Genomic DNA, 22,529 nt, shown 5'->3' on the forward strand with positions numbered 1-22,529 from the left:
GGTTGGTGTTTACCTCCTGTCCAACAGGCCCCCGTCCGTGCCTGCAGCATCCCTGGGTGACTCAGGCTTAGGGAACCAGGTGACTTTGCTAACACCAGATGCTTCTCTCACTGTGAATAATCGGCCTTTTGTCTCTGACCCACGAGTCGTCTGTCTCCTGGAAGCATCCAAGAACCCCGAGCGCCAAATCTGTAAGCTTGCAAGTAAGGAAGAATCCTGGACCCTCAGTTCTTGACACTTAGCTCCTCGTACATTTGACTTACAAGTAGGAAGAAAGCACGTGTAAACTCTAAGGCCTGATCTCTGCTGTAGTATATTTACACACACTGTATACAAAATAGATAACTAATAACGAGCTACTGTAGAGCACAGAGAACTCTACTCAGTACTCTGTAATGGCCTATATGGGAAAACAATCTAAAAAACAGTGGCTATATCTATATGTATAACTGATTCACTTTGCTGTACAGCAGAAGCTAACACAACATTGTAAATCAACTATACTCCAATAAAAATTAATTTAAAATAAAATAAAAGAAAGAATGTTTATGAGCCAAATCATAGCACTCACTCTCCATCAGGGGGCTTAAGAAACCTAAGAATTGCATTGCTATGTGACCTGGAACAGTGCAGTGTAAGGCTAAAAACAAGCCAACGATTTTGAAATCTCACTGCAAGATTAAGTCTGTGGGGATGAAAATATGAGACCCAATTCAGAAATGTATTGGGTTTTCAATTCAAGTTAGCCTAGTGCTGGGATAGAGGGGCAGAAATGTGGTCGCAGGAGGGCCCGAGGAAGGCGCCCAGCTGTCCAGCAGTGACGCACACACAGGGTGTAGTAGATGAGGGACCACTGGCTTCAGAGTCCAGCTCAGCCACCCGCTGGTGGAGCGGCCTTGGTTGTGTCCCTCGGTCCTGACCTATGTCAGGGGGTGAGCAGTGACATCTCCGTGGCAGGGTGGTATGGGACAGGGGGTCATGTGGGGAGCACTGCTTCTGGCCTGGGTGCCCCCCAGCTTTGAGGGGCCGTGCTCACCAGTGGGAGCTCAGGACCACGGCACAGCCCTCCTGAGCCTCCTTCGTCACCGCCTCCCACAGGTGCCGCTTCAAGCAGGGATCCATCTCCAAGCTGGGCTCGTCCTGAAGGACAGAAAACACAGGGTGAGGGGCGCGGGGAGACCAAGCATCCTCAGTGCGAGGGCGGCAGGCCCAGCCCAGAGGGAGCCCCGGCCTCAGCTCCAGGCCATGCTCCACACCCAGCAGAGGCCGGGGCCCCTCATGTCGGCCAGGCCCCCCTAGCGATCTGGGAAGGTAGGCCGGCCTGGATGCACTCCAACCTCTATAAAATTCCAGAAGGATCTACCCAACAAAGAGGTAGGAGAGCAGAAAAAGGCTTTGTTGATTTCACGTCATCAAGTAAATTGACATTTCTTGAAACCCGAAGCTTTCTCCTTCAATAAACGCTGAAGCACTTCTTATCCGAACCACTTTTGAGAGAGATGTTTCTAGGCTGCATGATGCATTTCTGTGCTTTTGTAGTCAGGAAGTACCAAACACATTTTTCTTAAGAGCTGAGGGTCATCAACTGCCCCAAAGAAAGAAACAGAAGGAAAGTGGACACAAAATGGCACTGAGCAGGAAAGCAGACACCAGCAAACATGGGGTCTTTTCTGCAAATCGCGTTACAGTGTATAGTTAGTTATAAACCAAGTGGATGGAAGGTGTGACCAGGCATTGTTCCCTGAGAGAGTTGGATGCATCGTTCCTACACGGGTGTCGGTGGGGAGAGGCTTGTCCAGTCTCAGGGGAGGATGCTAAGGGCTCTTCAATGCATGTCCACAACCAGATGCTTTGAACACTCACTGTCACCACCATCACTAAAGCTCAGTGGAGAGGATTTCACGGGCTGCCTTCAAGGACTCTGATGGACAGACACTGTCATCAGGACCATTTCACACGAGGAGGAAACATGCACACAACGTGTGAGTCCCCACCCTGGTCACCACGCCCAAGCCTGGGTGAACCAGGGTGCCGAGAGCAGGGCTGCAGGACTGGAGAAGCTGACTGGCTGCGGTGAGCCGGGGACCCGCTCCAGGACGGAGGCCCCATCCCGACCCAGGAGACGTGGGGGTGAGGCTGAGCGGGCAGTTCTGCTGAAGGTAAGGAGCGGCCCTGTCGAGAGCTCTTCAGCGCAAGCCGGCCTTCTTTTGAAAGGAAAACGCGTTTGCAAACTGCAAAATCGTGCAAGTGTTAGGTTTTCGTTACCCGATTTCAGAAGATGCAATTACACATTAGTCCTTGATTTCGGACCTTGCAAAAAAGCAAGCTTGGTGCAAGTAAGAGGAAACTTCAGCTCAGATTGCAGAAGACAGTCCACGAACCATGGGGTCATTTTTCCAGCACAGGTCTTCTGAATCCCCTTTAACTCCCCGCCCTGAAATCTGTTTCCATTTAAGGAAAAAGAACAGGAAAAGAAGGAATGTATCTTGTCTCCCATACTTTTCCATGTTCCTCAGACCTTCTACAAGCGCAAAGCCCTGGGAAGCCCTCTAATGATTAGAATCCAGTCTATCCACAAATGATGACTTCTATTTATTATTTGAATGATACTGCTTTTAGCTGTTTTGAAATGCAAAACCATTGGCTCTATTTCTTGACCCTTGACCACCTTCAATTCATGTTTCCATCCAGCCAAACTGGATTAATTTCTGTTCCCACATGGATTATAGACGGCCTTGTCCCAAGGCCACTGCCCGTGCTCTGCGCTCCCGCCAGACGCCCTCCCCTCCCCCACCAGGTCCATCCTGCACCCTGACCCCCACCCTCAGGATTCCCCGTGGACAGAGTCCCTACAGCTCCGACCATCATGTCTGCAGTTAGGAAGAGACTTAAAGCAACAGACCAGAGGAAAAGCGTGCATCGGTTTTCAGATTACAAGTGAATTCTGGTATTCTTTTAAAATATTGTTTTTAATGTTAAAATTGTATCAAATCTTCAATTGGATAAATAAAAGGGAGTCAAAGAGTCTGTTTTGGTTCTGTAAAATTCCAATGGTATTTTAGATTCTGTTCAGAAAATGTTGATTTAGGGCCAAACGTTTATTAGTTCAGAAGCCCGATGTTGCCAATTTTGAACGTCCTCCCCGGAGGAACTCTGATAGGTCAAAGCGTCTTACTTGCAGCCACGGGCGTGTCCCGTGATACGTCAGCTACTCGCCAGTAAGAGAAGGTCAGGTTTCCCCAGCAGGGCCAGGGCTGTGGACAGCTTCCTCTTGGTCCCCCCGCTGTAGGTGGACACAGGTTTGTCCACGTGGGCTTCCAGGTGGAGGCGTCTCACGAGGTCCCCGGCCACCTGAAGGAGAGGGGCTCTCTTTGAAGGCACCCCCATTTGCTGAGGGACCCACCACCCCGTGACATGTGGCTCTGGGCCTGGAGCCCTTCTCCCTCCGGCCCCTCCCCTGCCCACCTTCCCACACTCAGCCCAGGTCCTGAAACACCCCCTCGGGGATGCTGAGAATGAACAGACGGGGCTCTCCTGGATGAAGCTGGGGTTTCTGCACCTGTGAGTCATGGAAGCGACGGCCAGAACCCTGAGCTCAGGGCTGGTGCTCAGGGAGCAGCCCGGGGCAGAAATGTGGGGTCCGGGGTGGGCCAGACACACCTCCACACTGAGGTGAGTGGACACAGGTGAGGCAAACACGACGGAGGAGGATCTGAGTGGGGATGAAACCCCGAGAGAGGGGGCTTCTGGTGGCAGAGGGGCAAGGGGGAGCCTTCAATATCCCCCAGGAGAGAAAGAGCCCTCTCAGGACACTGCACAGTTGGATCAGTTTACACAGGAGAGCCAGGGTCCTGCTTATTTGCAACCACTGGGCATCCTCGTAGCAAAACCAGAGGATGGGGACTGCCCATCACCAAGCAGAGCCCCTCGGCCCCGGGGACGCCCCGGCCCCCGTACGTCGGGCGTGGTCACCACTCCTCTTCCTCCTTGGCCGAGCAGCTCACCACTTCTTCATACGTCCTTGGAGCCCCAGATCCTTTCATTCTCTCTCCTTAGAAGAAGAAAGCACGCCCCCCAGCCCCACCTTAGCTGCTCTGCACTCAGGTCTGTCTGCTCCCGGGCTGGGCCGGCTCCTCTGGGAGCTGAGACGGAGAAACTTCCTCGTTTCCCTCTATGCGTGATTTTAAAATGTTGTAAACTGTTTTATTTAACTGTTGTGACCCTAGAAGTATTAACAAAGATTTGCTTTTTTCAATATCATCATGTAACCAAATTGTTCAAGATTGTATCTTAATTCAAATATAATACAAGTGGGAAAAACTCTACAGGACTCTGGAGGGGGGCTAACGAGTATGCATCCTAAATAATCCAATACAGCAGAAGTTTAAACTAATGTACATACTTTTTTGGATAAATGCATAAAAGTTGGGATAGTAATAATAATAGTGATAATTACAACGATGAAATACTAAGGACTTCTAAAAAGATTAGGATAGTATTTATGCCACCCAATAAAATACTCTCAACATAAACTGCTCTATCACTTTATTTGTGCAGCCTCAAAATGATCCTGAAATAATTAAGAGTCTCAAGGACTGGCCTAGCTGTCAAAAAGTATAAGTCAAGGAAGTGCAGATTTCAAGTCCCCAGAGATTCCTGTAGATGGTCTTAAATCCCCTTATATCTGCCAAAAACATCATCTTGAGGTCAGTAGTTTGTTCTTCTCGGAAATAACATCGGTCTCCCAGATTAGTTTATAGGTACTATCCTTATCCATGGCTCCATTCAGTTCAATAATTTCAATTAACATAAAGTAGATAAAATGGATTGAAATAAATAAAAAGTTGTTCAAACAAAACAAGTGATTCAAGACAAGCAAATAAAAAGAAGTATGAAAGGCACTGCTGTGAGAGGAATGAAGAGAGGTGATGGCTGGCATTGAGAGAATCAGAGAGGTGTAGACTGTGGTCATGTTTCCCTTGGACAGGGTCTTCCAGAGAATAAGATCAGCCCACAGGTGGACATTCACATGGAAGAGGAAGGAAGGCAGCCAGAGAGGCTCCCTGGAAGAGGAAGTTCTGTTCACTGAAAAAGGATGAACCCAGGAAGGTCAGAGCCAACTGAGAGGCTTACCTTCTGGAAGGCAGTGCCACCTTCCAGGTCAGAGTCAGCTGGGAGGCTCACCTTTCTGGAAGGCAGTGCCACCTTCCAGGTCAGAGTCAGCTGGGAGGCTCACCTTTCTGGAAGGCAGTGTCACCTTCCAGGTCAGAGTCAGCTGGGAGGCTCACCTTTCTGGAAGGCAGTGCCACCTTCCAGGTCAGAGTCAGCTGGGAGGCTCACCTTTCTGGAAATCAGTGTCACCTTCCAGGTCAGAGTCAGCTGTGGGGCAGCAAGAGTGACACACTGGGAAAATGACATTTTAGGTTATTTTTAGATCCATAGAACTTGTACCAGAAAAGAGTGGAAATATGTGTATGTATTAGAAAGAAATGTTATTTCACTGCCATCCTCCTAATTCAAAGGCTAGCAATACATAAATAAAAACTGATAAACAGAAAAATGAAACAATCATAAATGTACAGCCTGTTGCTATAGAAAATGCACTTCAGAATAAGCGAACTTTTGAATAAACCTGCCAAGCTATTATTATTTTTATGAAACCAGGAAACATGTGTCATGTTTTTCCAATTTCACAAAAGTTTAAGTGTTACAGCCTGCAAATTCTGGACTGGTTAACCACGCGAAGGAATCCAGATTATACAGGAACAGATATTGGTTTGATCTGATTTCTGAATGTCATGTTTTCAGAAAAATATCTGAAAATGGTCTAATAAGAAGTGCTTTGTTTCAGTCTTTCCTGCACTCAGGATTCTTGTCAAAATAATGGCAAATGTAATGCCTTAGCAATTATGGTTGTAAAATTCTATCTAAACACCAAATTATCAATAGTTAATGGACTCTCTCTATGCTATTAGGCAATTTTGCCATAAGTTCTAGAAATTGTACTGCACTTAAGACAAGAGTTTGGGATTATTCATTTTTATAGCTCCAATCTCTAATCATCTTTGAGATGATTAGACGTGATGGGACTTTTATAAATATCACTGGAATCAAAATAAATTGCCAGACATTCCCAAATTCGTCCATTTGATCCCAAAGCCAAAATTTTTCCACTAGCACACGTGTTGGTCACACTGAAATTCTCCATGAGATTAAAAATCAAAATGAAGTGTTAAGTAGCAGTTTAAGGATTTAAGGCAGAAATGCCTTTCTTCTGACTCGGACTCTTTGCTCCTGGTCCCCATCTCTCCTGTAATAATTTCTAGCTCCTTTTAACAAAACCGTGAATAGAAGAAAACTTTGGGAGAAAAGTAATATCTGTAGAGAAGATAAGTAGTGAGATGCAGCAGGAGTTTCCCTGATACGTATTTGTAGGTATTAACAAAGGCGAGATGGCTAAGGGCTGTACCTTGTCTCTTCCAGGGAAAACAAAACTACCGAAATTCCAGCCCTCATCCCACTGGCAGTGGGCTGCTTTTGGCATGACTCTAACCCTGAACTTATCTTACATGCTTCTCTAGCAATCCAGACCATGTTGTTATAATCATTTTGTTATAACTTGATATAAGGTTTGTTTAATCAGGTTAATTGAATTCAGGCTCATACGTGGACACTGTCCAACACTATGTAGTGTGGACAGTGGGGAAAAAAATTAAAATGATTACACCAACCTGCCAAGCCTAAGTTCAAGCTGAATGAAGATAGCATCCTTTTCTCACCTAACTGGACTTCTGGAGGGTCGGGTAAGTGAGTGAGTGATATGTAGGAGAGACCAGTCAGCTGGGGCCAGATGTGAGCGAGGACCCTGGGTGAGCTCTGAGCAGGGATGCTTGAAGGAGGGCCATCCTGAAGGACCTTCCCCACAGCAAGAGGGGCTCTGTCTCCAGAATCACAGAGGAGACAACTGTGGGTGCTGTGTGGCAGTGGGGACAGGTGACACCAGGGGGAGAGGACCCAGGTGAGAGCACACAGGCTGGGAAAGCATCCTGCCAGATCTGGGAGTCCTGAAACCCAGGGCCAGTCAGAGGAGCCCACACATAATCTCATGCGGTTTCCACTTCTTCAGCCACCAAAGGGGTGCAGAAAACCAGATGGAGCCATTCAGCGCACTGGAAGCATCTCCTCACCCAACCAGCCACCTGAGTATGCCGAGAACACCACACTGGAGCCAGGTCATCTGCCCTCAAAACAAACTCCCACATTCCAGCCAGGGACTTGGGCAGTTTCCTATCCCACCGCTTCTGAAATGCGGCCTAAGCATCTTACCCACCTCCTATGGCTGCTGTAAGTCAGAATAGTGCCTGACCCAGCATAAACAAACTACTGTTTTCTGTTATTTTATAATAATCCCTCTTGTCACCCAGTGATAAGCTCCGTGGAACAGATATGCCTGTTCTGTATTTCAAATATTTCCAAAATCTATAGGAGAAGGAAATTTGCCATCAAGGGAGCTAACTCCTCTGGAAACACATGTGCTGATGTCCCAGAAGCCTCTGAGCAAGCAATAATCCTGCAAAATCAGTTGCGGTTTCCTGAAAGAAGTGAAGCCTGTTCCTAACTGGTGACCGTTAAGCTGTTAGACAGCTGAGGATCACAAGCAATTGCCCTGGATGACAGCAAGCAGCAAGCCTTACTATATTAACAAGAACACTTTCAAAGGGTGCGCTTCCCCCGGGACAGTGGAGGGGCAGCTTAGAGTGTTTGCCAAGCATCCACCTCTTTAGTTGGAAACCAGCCAGGGGGGCTGACAGAGATTAACACCCATTAAAGACAGAGCCAGCGAGTAGCCCCAGATGTCACAAGCTGCTTAACTGCAGTGAGCAGCGTCCTGTGGGTGGACACCTGTCTTGGTTCTACTGAGATGGGAGGCGGTGAATGGACCAGGACCCCTCCGGGGACGTGGAGAGATCTCATTCTGGTTTCACTTAGAGTCACAGAGCAAAAATAAGAAAGGAAGGCTGAGGCACTGCACAGCAGCACACAGAATGTATTTTCACGGGCTGGTGAAGGACACGGCTGTGGGTTTGTCTCCTGGGAACCGCACGATGCTCACCTCATGCAGAAGCTCACTGAAAATGCATCCCATACGCCCCTTACTTCTGCTCCAAGTTCAGAATCCAGACATGCGAGCAGCACCGCACACTCCCCACAGTGAGGTGGAGAAAGAAAACATGTCCTGCGCACCTGCCCGTCCGAGACCACCCAAGTCAAGCTGCGGCTGGAGCCAGACCCAAGGGCAGCTGCCTCCGGTTCTCTCTGTGGGACCTGCCCTCCCCACCTCCCACAGACGGGGCTGGCTCTGCAGCTACCCCAGGCCCCCGTCCTCCTGAGGCCGCCACCCTGCATCCCGCCAAAGGAGGCCAGGCACGCGCACGGGCCGCCCACCCGCCCGGAAGTCATCCTTTCCAACCACCCACCAAGTCCACCGGGCCTGGGGATCCTACGCTATGATGTTTGCTCCTGAATACAAATGAAGAGCCCAGTAAGTGTAAAAGATGCTTCGGGGGGAAACTGTGTAGGAAACAAAATTGCAGATGACGGTATGCTTTCCCTCCTACCCACCACTTCCTCTCCGCGCAGGGACCTATTCTAAATATACAACATGAATATGACATAGATGTATTTGATTGTGTTTCCTTCAGCATCATCCTACTGGAAATATGTTTCAGGGACATTTATTTGATACTGCAGTTCCTTATCACAGGATGAGAGAGCTCTGTTGGGACTGGGGATGTTGCCAAGCATTCTTCTGCGGGTCCCTCTTTCTGGAAACCCTCAGAGGCTCTTACTTTGGGGATGCACGGCTTTGGAATCCCATGCAGGCTGCAGTAATAACGCAGGTGTTCCCAGTTGGTCAGGAGCTCATCCAGGGCGTCCTCCTGCGGACAGTAGCCAACGTGGATGCCGGCTGTGCCAGCAAGAGCCAGATCCACATCCTCTCTGCCAAGAGAAGCAGCAGCACTGTCCAGAAAATTCGACTTTCCAGACAAACATCACCCATTTCCTAAATCTGGCTTATCAATCAGAAGTTCGTTGCAATTTGTCTAACGCAATTAAATGGGCCCAAGGAATGAGTAGCAGCCCCTGTGTCAGTAGAACAGACTCGGCTCTGAGGCTACGATTGCTCTGGGTGTTAAAGAACATGCATAAGACACTGAGCTTTGTAGCCGTCATCTGGCAACCGTGGCTACAGCTCAATAAATGGCCATCATGGCTATTATTCCCCAACCAAACACCTAATAAATCATTCAGTATCAGATTTTTTTAAAATCATTTTTATGATAACAATAATATATATCTGTCATTGAACATACAGAAAAATAGGGAGTTAAAAAGAAAAATTAATGGTCCCAGCCCTCAGTAACATTTACCATTGACGTTTTAGTGTTAATCCTTTAAGTGCAGCTATGCTCCACGAGTGCAGGGTGAGGATTATACAGAACCGTATGTACTCAAAGGAAAAGAAGTCTTGTTCTATTTCTAATTTTAATATTAATATATACTCATCATGGAAATTTATAAACTACTCAAATGTGATCACATATAAACTTTTAAACTATTCAAGATAACATTTCACATGAAACATTGACGTGTTTCTATGCATTTTTACACAGACGAAATCACAAGTCTGTAAAGGTTCTTGAGAACACTCCAGAAAGGAAAATTCCTATTTCTTAAATGGAAAATAATGTAAAGAAAGACTTGCTGAGAAATCATGACTGCTACAGAGGCTATTATGAGCATCTCTCATTAAAAAAAAAAAGAAATAAAAGTAAATCTAGTAATTCAATGTTTATTAATAGTTTATTGGGTTGGCCAAAAAGTTTGTTAGGGTTTTCCATAAGAAAAACTCAAACGAACTTTTTGGCTAACCCAATATTTCTTTTTTTAACGTGGTACATGCACCTGGTGACAAGCAAACAATGCAAGAAAACTTGGCTTTGAGTAAAATTTTGTGTAAAATTTTAAGTTCCCCACTTCTTTTTGCTTTTTCTTCCTAATCTTGTAAACATTAGTCCCTCAAACTTTTTTCCCCTAAATTTCATAGAGCAAAATTTTATTTCAGCCTGATTTTTGCTATTCTACAGAATTTTTTTTTTCTGTTCAATCACGCTTAGGAATTTTCTTTATCAGTGTATTTAAGAGATTTTACAAGAAATATATTGGTGTGCATCTTTTTCAGCAACTTTACTGGAATACTACAATTTTGTGATCTCAATATATAATATCAGGCTTTGTTTTGAACCACTACTTCTGGAAAAATTTCACTCAGTAACTTTATTTTCCTATCCTCTCTTTTATCTTTCATGGCAGTAAAATGCATATAATACAAAATTTACCATTTTAGCCATTTTAATGTGTAAAATTTAGTGGAGTTTTAAGAGAATTTATGATTCTATGTGATCATCGTTGCTATTTAGTTCTAGAACATTTTCAATATCCCAAAAGGAAACCCGAAACTATACAAAAAAAACCAAAAAACAGCAGAAGCCTTAATTAAACAGTCAGGAGACCAGCAAGGGAAGCTCTCAAGCCCTGTGACAACAGCTGAGCTGACCAAAGAAGAAAGTCTCCGCTTCTCTCCAGGTGAGGACTCAGCCAATGGAAAGCCATGAGCTCTTTGTTTACTACACCCGCCCACCGTCCCTTCCATTCCCCTCTATAAAAACGTTCTCTCCATTTCTGCAGGGGAACTTGCAAATGGATTGCCAGGGCTGCAGACCCCAAATTGCAACTCCCTGATGATCCTGAAAAACCCACTCTCGCTGGAGAAATAACCAGCAGTCTATTTGTTCTATTTGTTTTAGGTCAACACACATGTATTAGTCACTCCTCATTTCCCTGTCCCTCCAGGCCCTGGCACCCACTAATCCTTTTTCTGCCTCTGTGGATTTGCCTGTTCTGGATAATTCACTGTAAACTGAATGACAAAATATCTGGCTTCTTTCACTTAGCATGTTTTCAAGGTTTATCAACAATATAGTACTTTATTATATTTTCTTTTAATGGTAAAAATGCACACTGCATTTTTTTTAATCACCACTTTCCATTCTGTAGATGTTAAAACTAAACCCCACAAGGCACAGCTGGCCCCAAATTGACCACAGAACTGGTTCTAACACCTCTATATGTCCCATACAAGTCCACCATTGTTTTCATTCTTTGACACTTATGTACAAAGATAAAAGAACTAGATAAAAAGGAAGAGAGGAGGTAATTATTTTTTAATTAATAGGCTTAATTTTTAGAGTAGTTTAGGTCTATGGGAATGCTGAACAGAAAGCACAGGAAGTTCCCATCTAACCCTCTCCTCTCACCTGGAATCGCCCCTGTTATTATCTTCATTGCTATGGCACATTTGTTAAATCTGGTAAATCAATATTGATACTCTCATTAACTCCACGTTAATATCCATACTCCACGTTAAGGGTTTTGTGTTGAACATCCTATGGGTTTTGTGAGATTCATGATGTCAGATACCCACAGTATCACACAGAACAGTTTCACTGCCTTCAAGTCCTCTGTGCTCCACCTGGTCACGCCTCCCTCTTCCCCAGCAACCACTGATCTTTTACTGTCTTCATAGTATTGTCTCTTACAGATCATCATATAGTTGAAATTATAACAGTATGTAGCTTTTTCAGATCAGCTTCTTTTTCTTAGTAATATGCATTTAATACTGAACTGTATGCCTAAAAATTGTTAGGATAGTAAAGTTTATGCTGTGTGTGTTTTACAACAATTTTTAAAAATGATATGCTATGCAAACAGTATCCAAAAGCATGTTGCAGTGGCTACACTAGTATCAGACAAAATAGATTATAACAAAAAACTTGATACTAGACACACAGAAAAACATTTTATAAAATGTTTATAAAATGTAAAAGCATCAATTCCTTAGGAAAACATAACAACTATTAACATGTTTTCACCTCAGAACAGAGCCCCTTAATACATGAGGAAAAACTGACAGAAGTAAAGAAGAAATAGACAATTTAACAATACAGTTGGATTATTCAATACATCACATTTAATAATGGATAGAAAAATCAGGCAGAAGATCAAGAAGGATACAGAGGACCTGAACAACACTCTAAAACCAACTGGACTGAGAGACTTTTCAGAACGCTTCGCCCACGACATCAGATGTACGTTCCTTTCTGATGTTCATGGAACGTTTTCCAGATAGAACATTTGTGACCTCATGAAACAAACATCAATAAATTTTAAAGAACTGAAATCACATAATATATGTTTTCTGACTACAATAGAATGAAATTAGAAACCAGTAATAGAAGGAAATTTGGGAGGACCGCAAATATGTAAAAATTAAATAACCTGCTCCCCTCAAAAAAAACAATAGGCCAAAGAAAGAACTGAAGGAGAATTCTAAAATACTTTAAGATGACAAAAACAAATGCACAACATATAAAAATTTATGGGATCCATCTAAAGGAGTTCATATAGGGAAAGATATAGCTGTAATGTATATATTAAAGAAAGTCCATTTCAAAACAATAACTTAACATTCCCCATAAGAAATTAGAAAAATTACAGAAAACTAAATCTAAAACAATCTGAAGAAAAAATAAAATAAAATTACAACAAAAATTAATATAAAAGAAAATAGGAAAAATAAAACAATAGGGAAAATCAATAAAACTAAATGTTGGTTCTTTGAAAAAAAATTAACAAAGTCTATAATTATTTGGTTAGACTGACCAATAAGAAAGGAGAGAAGATTCCAATTACTAAAATCAAAAATGAAAGAGAAGACATTACTATTCAATATTAAACTTACAGGAATAGAAAGATTTATAAAGGAACACTATAAATATTGCATGGCAATAAATTAGATCCCCACCTCATCCTATAAATAAAAATCAGCTCAAAATCAATCAAAGACCTAAATGTAAAAGCCAAAACTATAAAACTCTTAGAAGAAAACATACATATCTATATTTTCCTAACCTTGGACAATAGTTTCTAGACACAACACAAAAAGCATAGCATAAGATAGAGTCTATCTAGACTCCATTAAAAAACTTTTAGAACGAGTGATCAAATTCAGTAAAGTTACAGGATACAAAATCAGTATACAAAAGTCAGTTATGTTTCCATATAATAACAGCAAACTAACAGAAAGAGAAATTAAGAAACTAAGAGCAGGGTGTGGTGGTGGTGGGATGAATTGGGAGAGTGAGATTGACATGTATACACGGATGTGTATAAAATGGATAACTAATAAGAACCAGCTGTATAAATAAATAAATAAAATTTAAAAATTAAAAAAAAAGAAAGAAACCAAATGCATTTACAACTGCATCAAAAAATATAATACTGATGAATAAATTTAACCAAGGAGGTGAAAGATCTGTATCTTTCAGATATACATGAGTATAAGATATAAGATATCTTATATCTTATACTTATATATAAGATATAAATGACAATTATAAGATATTGATGAAACAAATTGAAAAAGACACAAATAAATGGAAAAATATTCCATGTTAATAGATTGGAAAAATTAATATTGTTAAAATATCCATAATACCCAAAGCAATCTACAGATTCAATGCAATCCCTATCAAAATACCAATGGCATTTTTCACAGAAATAGAAATAAATCCTAAAATTTGTAGGGGACCCCTGAAGACCCTGAATAGCCAAAGCAATCTTGAGAAAGAAGAACAAAGCTAGAGGCATCACATTTCCTGATTTTAAACTATTTTACAAAGCTATAGTAATCAAAAAAACTAATGTATTGGCATAAGAACAGATACATAGACCAATGGAAGAACAGAGAACCCAGAAATATACCCACCCATATATGGTTAATTAATTTATGACAAAGGAGCCAAAAATATACAATGGGGGAAAGGACAGTCCCCTCAATAAAAGGTGTGCATTGTAAAAACTATATAGACATGCAAAACTGTATAATATGCAAAAAGAATGACACTGGATCTCTATCTTACACCACATTAAAAAAAAAAAACTCAAAATGGATTAAAGACTTAAATTTAAGACCTAAAACTATGAAACCTTTAGAATAGAACATGATGAATAAGTTCCTTGACATCAGTCTTGGCAATGATTTTTTGGATTTCACACCAAAGCAAAGGCAACACAAGCAAAAATAAACAAGTAATACTTCACCAAGCTAAAAGGCTTCTGCATGACAAAGGAAACCATCAACAAAACGAAAAGGCAATCTACTGAATGTGAGACAATATTTGCAAATCATATAGCTGATAAGGGGTTAATATGCAAAATACATAAAGAACTCACACAACTGAATAGCAAAAAAACAAACAATCTGATTTTAAAATGGGCAGAGGAACTGAATTTTTCAAAAAAAGACATACAAGTGGCCATATAGGTACATGAAATGATGCTCAACATCACTAATCATCAGGAAAATGCAAATCAAAACCACAATGAGATATCATCTCTCACCTTTAGAATGGCTGTCATCACAAAGACAAGAGACAGCAAGTGCTGATGGAGAAAAGGGAACGTTTGTGCACTGTTGGTGGGAATGTAAACTGGTACAGCTACCACTGAAAGCAGTATGGAGATTCCTCAAAAAATTAAGAACAGAACTACTATATGAGCCAGCAATTCCACTTCTGGGTATATAGCCAAAGGAAATGAAAACACGATATCAAAGAGATATCTGTTCATTACAGCATTATTCACAATAGCCAAGATAGGGAAACCACCTAAGTGCCCAACGACAGATAAATTTGGAAAAAAAAAATAGGTATAGGAATATTATTATTATAATGTTCCATATACACAATGGAATATTATCCAGCCATGAGAAAGAAGGAAATCCTGACATTTGCAACAACATCAATGGACCTCAGGGGCATGATGCTGAGTGAAATAAGTCAGATAGAGAGATATTCCATAGTGTCACTTACATGTGAAATATTTGGGGAAAAAAAAAAGAAAGAAAGCAAACTCACAGAGAGTAGAAAAGTGGTTCCCAGTGTCTGGAAGTAGGGAAAAATAGGGAGAGGTTGGTAAAAGTGTCAAACTTTCAGCTGTAAATGAACAAGCTCGAGGATCTAATGTAAAATACAGTGTCTATAGCTACAACACAGTTCAATTATATAATTAAAATTTGCTAAGAAAGTAGAACTTAAATGTTCTTACCAAACAAACTATAATAAATATGTGAGGTGATGGATGTTTTAATTAAGTAGATGGGAGAAATCCTTTCACAATGTATATGTATATCAAGTCATCACCATGCACATTTTAAATATCTTACAGTTTTGTCAATTATACCACAATAAAGCTGAAAAAAATACAAAAAAAGATAAATTGTATAACATCAAATTTTAATTTGTTTTGTTTCTAAGGACACTACCAAGAAAATAAAAAGACAACTGTACAATTGGAGAGAATTTTTATAAATCATATATCTAATAATTGGCTGATCCTAGAATGTAAACAACTCATACAACTCAAAAGAAAAATAAAAGGAACTCAATTTTTAAAATGGTAAAAGGATCTGAATATATATTTCTTCAAATAAGATGTACAAATAGACGATAAGCATAGAAAAAATTGTCAGCCTCATTAGTCATTAAGGAAACACAAATCAAAACCATAATGATGGACTTGTTATACTTAAAAATGTGAATTTGGGCTTCCCTGGTGGCACAATGATTAAGAATCCGCCTCCCAGTGCAGGGGACATGGGTTCGAGCCCTGGTCCAGGAATATCCCACATGCTGTGGAGCGGCTAGGCCCCTGAGCCATGGCCACTGAGCCTGCACATGCAGAGCCTGTGCTCCGCAACGGGAGAGGCCACAACAATCAGAGGCCCGCGTACCGCCAAATATATATATATATATATATATATATATATAAAATGAGGTACCACTTCACATCCACTGGGATGGCTATAATCAAAAAAATGAACCATAATAAGTGTTGGTATAGATGTGGAGAAATTAGAACCCTTGTATATTACAATTGGAATATAAGACGGTGCAGCTTCTTTGGAAAACACTTTGGCAGTTCCTCAAATATTATGCTTAGTTAGCTAGCTATACAACCCAGTAATCCACTCATAGTTATACACTCAAAAGATGTGAACACTTATATCTAGATAAAATGTACAATAATGTTCATAGAAGCATTACTCATAATAGCAAAAAGGTAGAAAACTAAATGTCCTTCAATGGATGAATGGATAAACAAAATTTGGTTGGTTCCTACCATTGGGTATTGTTCAGTCATAAAAAGAAGTGAAGTAGTGACACAGGCTACAACACAGATACACCCTGAAAACATGCCAGGAGAAAGAAGCTAACACAAAAGGCTACATATTGTGTGAGTCCATTTATATAAAATGTCCAGAATAGGCAAATCCATAGAGGCAGAAAGTAGATTAATGGCTGCCAAAGGCTGGGGGGGACAGACAACAGGGAATGGCTGACGTTTGTTACAGGGTTTCTTTTCAAAGTGATGACAATGATATGGAATTAGTAGAAATAATTGCACAACTTTCTGAATTACTACAAACCACTGAATTGTTACACTTAAAAATGTGAATTTGGGCTTCCCTGGTGGCGCAGTTGTTGAGAGTCCGCCTGCCAATGCAGGGGACACAGGTTCCCGAAAAGAAACCACTCACCAAAGAGCATACTCTGCATGACTCCATTTATATAAAGTTTACAAACAGGCAGAACTATAATATATGGTGATAAATGTCAGAACAGTGCTTTAATTTTGATAGGTCCTTGACTGAGTTCATGATGGGGAATTCTGGGTCCTGGCAATGGTCTATTTCTTGCTTATATAGGTAGCTTTAAATATCTAAATTTAAAGTTTACATTTTAAAAATTGCTGTACATGTTCATTTACAAAACTCCTAACACAATGTTTAGTATTTAAAAAGTTATGCTGGAAAAAGTTTTCATGGTTTCCTATAACAACTTTCCCCATCTCAGCTAGTTTAAAAATACGATGCTTGTAGGAATTTAAACATTCGAAACCATTTAAAGAGATGGGATAGCTTTTTAAATTACCATTTTCAGTGTTCAGTGGCCCCAGGGCACTTCCTGCCTCTGCACTGCATGGACCACACCTGCGCCTGTCCCTTTCCAGTTGGTGTCTCTGCACTTCGGAATAGGTGAACAGTTCCAAGGAGGTGATTGAGGGGGGTGCAGGGGGCGACAGAAAGAGGCTGGTGTCTACGCATCACCTAGTGCAGTGACTCTTGCCTAGTTTCTAGTTACATGGGAGTATAGTCTTTAACCAAGGACAAGATTTCACATGGAGTGAAATAAAGAGCTTTTCCCTGTCCTTTCGGAGCGGGGCATCTCCCATCTGCTATGCGATTAAGACCCTTGCATTTGCTTTGAGTTAGTAGGAATCAGCTCCCCACTCACAGCTATCAGTCCTATAGTTTTTATTATGAATTGGCATCCATCCCTGTGGGGCTCCTGAACCACAGTGGAGCTAGGGATTCAAAGAGCATTCAAGACACATGAAGTCAAAGCATGTCCTGGTTTCCCTAAGTCTATTTCATTAGCTTAAATACCTGCTGCTCTGTGAATAGAGAAAATTTTTATCAAAATTTGGGGGAAAATAAGGGTCTAGAAGAGATCAACCTGACACCTCAAGGTTCATTTTCAAAAACGTCATGTTATAATCCGGACGGACACACTAAGAGGGCATGACCTTGTGACAATGTGCGAACAAAAGGGCATCATATGACAGTGAAGCTCTGCAGTGAAGCCAGAGTTTCAGGACCAAACCAGAGTTCATTCTAACCGACCTAAAAGATGAGCCCATGGATATAAATCTCCCAGTGATGCTAACCAAACACTTTCTAAATCAAAATCACTGTCAATCACATCTATGTGCTATGAGTGAACGCTCACATTTATTTTTCAGTTTCCACATGCTTGCATTTCAGCTACCTCAACCTCATAAAGGAGGTCATAACACTCTGTATGCTTTATGCTCCAACACCGATCAGAAAGGCAAGACATTTTTCAGTCGAAGGTCTGACAAAAATGAACTTTAAGTGGCTTTTATCACAATGCATGCTGACTAGGTTTTTTTTCTCTTTATTTAATGATATAACAGGTCAATAAATTCTGGAAATTAAATAAAATGTTTGGAGCATTCTGAGAGGCCTTTGCCAAACCAATGGTTTAATATTTGAAAAGGTTTTACCGAGGTGCCACTCTTCACTTCAGGCATCTAATTTTATTTGTATTATCAGCAGTTTGTAAGCTGCCAAAGTAGGTCAGAAAGAGCCAAGAAAGGGGCTTCCCTGGTGGCACAGTGGTTGAGAGTCCGCCTGCCGATGCAGGGGACACGGGTTCGTGCCCCGGTCCGGGAAGATCCCGCATGCCGCGGAGCGACTCGGCCCGTGAGCCATGGCCACTGAGCCTGCGCGTCCAGAGCCTGTGCTCCACAATGGGAGAGGCCACAACAGTGAGAGGTCACAACAGTGAGAGGCCCGCGTACCGCAAAAAAAAAAAAAAAAAAAAAGAGTCAAGAAAGAACCGTTCAATGGCCCTGGTTTGATTTGCTTTCCCATCAGTATTTTAAACCTGTTTGTCTTCAAAATACTTGATGTTTTGCTGCCACCATCCACATTTCACTGCAGGTTTACCCGCGAATTCACCCCATGTCCTGCTGTCAGGTAAGTGCAGGGCTGCTTTCCCGACTGGCTCCCGAGTCACTGGACTGTTTGTGAGCCAGTCTCACTGCCTCCTGGGCACGAGCCCTGAGTCAGAAGAAGCCCCTGAGCCCGAGAACAAACCCAACAACTGGACTTCTGGGAGCCGAACCCCCATAAAGACTTGACACCGTTTTAGGAAGAATATGATGCTGACGTGTTGCTTTGTTTCTTAAATAGGAATTAATAAGCTGTTTTAACTCCTTCTCTGAAGACCAGAATAAAATCATTACCCAGGTTCAGACCTAAACACACAGAAACACAGCACACATTTTAAGTAGTGTCCTTTCAAAACAATAAAATGATACCTATTTATATTTTCACATGGCTGAGATTTCGCCTTCTTGACCAAGACAATGCTAGGAACTTCTGGCAACAAAGTGGCTCATTACCTTACATGCATTCCTCGTGCAGACCTTCCATATACTCATTCACTCCAGGAAGAGATGAAGTTAATGCATCAAAGACTTGCTTCTAAAGAACAAATGCTGGCTTCTGCCTGTCACCTGTTCAACTGTCACTCAGACTGTCCATTGGATGCTTTTTCACTTGATATGTCACTATTTATGACACACGCTGGTCCACTTCAAAAACCCACTGAGACCAGTAGCACCGCTCAGTCCTCAGCATTGTTTGACCAAACACACCTTCTCCTCAGGTCGGGATAAAGGTCAAGTAAGTCATCAGTGAGGTCACAGAATCAGGACAGTAAAGCTGAGGGTCACTGGTTCATAGGATAATTATCTGCAATATGCCCTGCACTTATTTGTACATATGTGGATTCAAATTATATTAAATGCACTATGAATTCCATGATAGATATTGTCAGGAAGAGTGTTTTTTTCAATTTAAACAGTTCAAATTATTCTAGTGGTGGGTATCTCTAATGTTTAAAATTATCCAAAGAATCTTCATATAAATACTAAAATCTAGGTCATTTATAAAAAATTGACAGATTGAGAATGTTGGTATAACTATTCTCTACTTAATATTTTGAATATTTAAGCAGGAACAGGCAAATTTGCTATGGTTTTCATTTTCTCAAAGTGAGATTTTAAAATAATTCCTCCATTAGAAGTATAAGTTATTTTACTATGTCATGTGTCAAAATCAACTGAGTCACTATCATAACAAAAAAAGTTGCAAATAATACTGTTAGCAAGAAAGCTTCAAACTGCTAATAAGCTATTGATAAACAGTAGCTACAAGATGATAATGTCTCAATTTTATAGCATTCTTTAAAGTTTTCAGTCTTTCAGAAATTTTAACATGTTTTTCCTTAAGAAAAAAAAAACAGCATAGAGAATTCAAGGTTGTTATTATTTTACATATTTAGAGGACAGTATCCTGTATAAGAGATATACTGCCCCACATGGAGATGCCGGTAAAGATCTGGGAGCCAAGTCCCACCAAAGCCTCTGGCTGTTGTCCAGTTCTCACTCCGAGATCAGTGATGCCATATTGCCTTTCCCCAAAAAAATGCTAGGAGTAAAAAGATGAAAGGAGAAAACCCATTTAAAAAGAAATGAAGGGGTGATGTCTGGAATTGAGAATATATGAATTTTGCTATTGTTTATTCTAAGGAGATAATAGAGTCCCTATAAAGAAGTAGAAAATTAAGCATTATACATAGTTATATTTATAGAAGAAACTGGAGAAGCTAAACACCGTCTGAAAGCCCTCCAAATTGTCAGAAGAAATGGGGGGCCGTGCAGAAAACAAAAAAACAAGCATTCAACAAAAACAAACAAAAATAGACCAAGAAGAAACAGGACATACGAAAATTTCCTGTTGAACGAAATAAAACCAGCCAAAAACAAAACATCTACAACTTTGAAATGTCAAAGTAAAAGCTTTTTCCAAAAAGAAAAATCAAACGACTTTGTCAAATATCTGGAAAATAAGAAAAATGAAGTCATGTGGAAAATTATCGAGAACAAAGGTCAGAGGAAAGTGCACAGATTTAAACTTTTTCAGTAACAGAGAAGAAAAAATTGGAATTACTTAATTAAGCATCATACTAAAAGAGCTAGAAAAATTTATAAAGGAAATTTGGAGGAAAGAATAAAGTAGAAATTAAATAATTAGGAAACAAAACATTGTAGAACAAATAAACAGGTGATTTCATGAAAAAAAGTAGACAAATCAGCCACTCCTCTAAGGGAAAAAGAAAAAGGTAAACATCACAAAATGTGACATAAAAATGGTGACATTACAAATATAGAGAAAATTAAAACAATAAGAAGACATCATTTTGCACATACCAAAGCAAATAAACTTATATTTGGATGAAATTATTTTCCAAGAAACAGAAATGGCCTCCCTGACCCCAGATTGGCAGCTGACACGAAGACCAATGACCATTTCAGAAACTGAGAAGCAGGTGTTGACAAGGGACCCTGGCTCACTCCCTCTCCTGCCATGCAGATCTGCACACACAGGTTCACAAATGTAAGCAAGAACCCCCTGGAGGGGGACAGGCCCACTGGGGAACCCAGGTACACTATTGTCTATAGTCTTGGAATATTTCCACCATGTGCATATCCAAAAATATTTAAAATGAGGGCGACAAATGCTAAAGCAACATCACAAAAATTCTTTACCTGATAAAGAGAATGCAATAAGGAAACTGATATTTGAGACCAAAGTAGTATCCATTCAAAGAGCCCACAGCCTTTAAAATACACTCCTTTGTGATCTATGTAATAGCTCGAAGCTAAAAAGCATCCTCCTTCCCCATGGAAATTATAATACATTATTGTTGTTACAGGTAATACCAAATGTTTACTATTTATGCTAAATCATTTGGGTCATCATCTACCATATTCAAAGGCAACAAATTATATCAAAAGCACAACTTCATCCCTGTCTCGGGATGCATATTTACCTTTTACAGTTTTTTCTAGGAAGAAAAAGGAAAAAGAGCATGAATTATGGTGCATTAGTTCCTTTAAAAAAAGAGCATTATTTCAGGGAAAATAAAATTGAATAAAAACCAAACTGAATAAAAAACTAAAAAAAAAAAAGAAGAATAAAGAAGAATAAAGACCCCCTCTTCTGCCCCCCATGGTTCCTTTTCTGCATCCCCTACTGCTGGTTAACACTTCATTCTTCAGAAAATCCTGGCGCAAACTTCTCAACCTCAAAGTCATACTTGACTCCACTTTTTTCAATGCCCTTGTTCAGAATTTATGGCACTATGATCCCAAAACTATTTGCCCTATTTCCTTTCTCCTTGACCCTCAACCCTTCTCACCTGGTTTGGTTTCCATTGAACCTTACCTACATCTCTGAGAAAAAGAAAAAAGAAAAAAGAAAAAAAAGTTAATTCATATTAACCCACATTAATTCTTACTTCACCTTGTTTTCAGAATTACTAATCACAAGCAGAGGTCAAACTTCCAGTTCAAAATTACATCTCTAATGTTTACCTTAAAATTCCCATAAAATTCAACAAAATTTCATCACACAGAGAAGCAATGTAATAGTCTTAGAGGGCATCTTCGTAGTTATAAGACAGAAGGACTTAGATTTTAAAAAAATATATTAAAAAACCAGCTCATAATAAGGATTCAAATCATATGAGAGAATATGCAGGGGAAAAGGAAGGCAAACTTACATCCATCCACCTTCCCCCAACATAGACGCAGCACCTGGATCCTGGCTCTGAGAAGTAGCACACGCACTGGAAGAGGGGGCTCCAGAAACCTTGGGTGCTGCTCTGAGACACAGCCCATGTCTATGTTCC

General features: G+C 40.9%; 1 protein-coding gene across 1 annotated transcript in view; it reads right to left on the bottom strand.

The window, feature by feature from the left end:
* Positions 1-22,529, bottom strand: part of LOC309810772 (ATP-binding cassette sub-family A member 13-like) — a gene marked incomplete at both ends in the record, with an annotated part of 199,753 nt that overhangs the window by 33,610 nt on the left and 143,614 nt on the right. Inside the window, 3 exon segments of the mRNA XM_082632984.1 lie at positions 1,037-1,140; positions 3,217-3,351; positions 8,850-9,000. Coding sequence (XP_082489110.1) covers positions 1,037-1,140; positions 3,217-3,351; positions 8,850-9,000 — 390 coding nt within the window.

The sequence above is a fragment of the Mesoplodon mirus genome (assembly GCF_964341445.2).
Source record: "Mesoplodon mirus genome assembly, chromosome: 9".
Lineage (NCBI taxonomy): Eukaryota > Metazoa > Chordata > Mammalia > Artiodactyla > Ziphiidae > Mesoplodon > Mesoplodon mirus.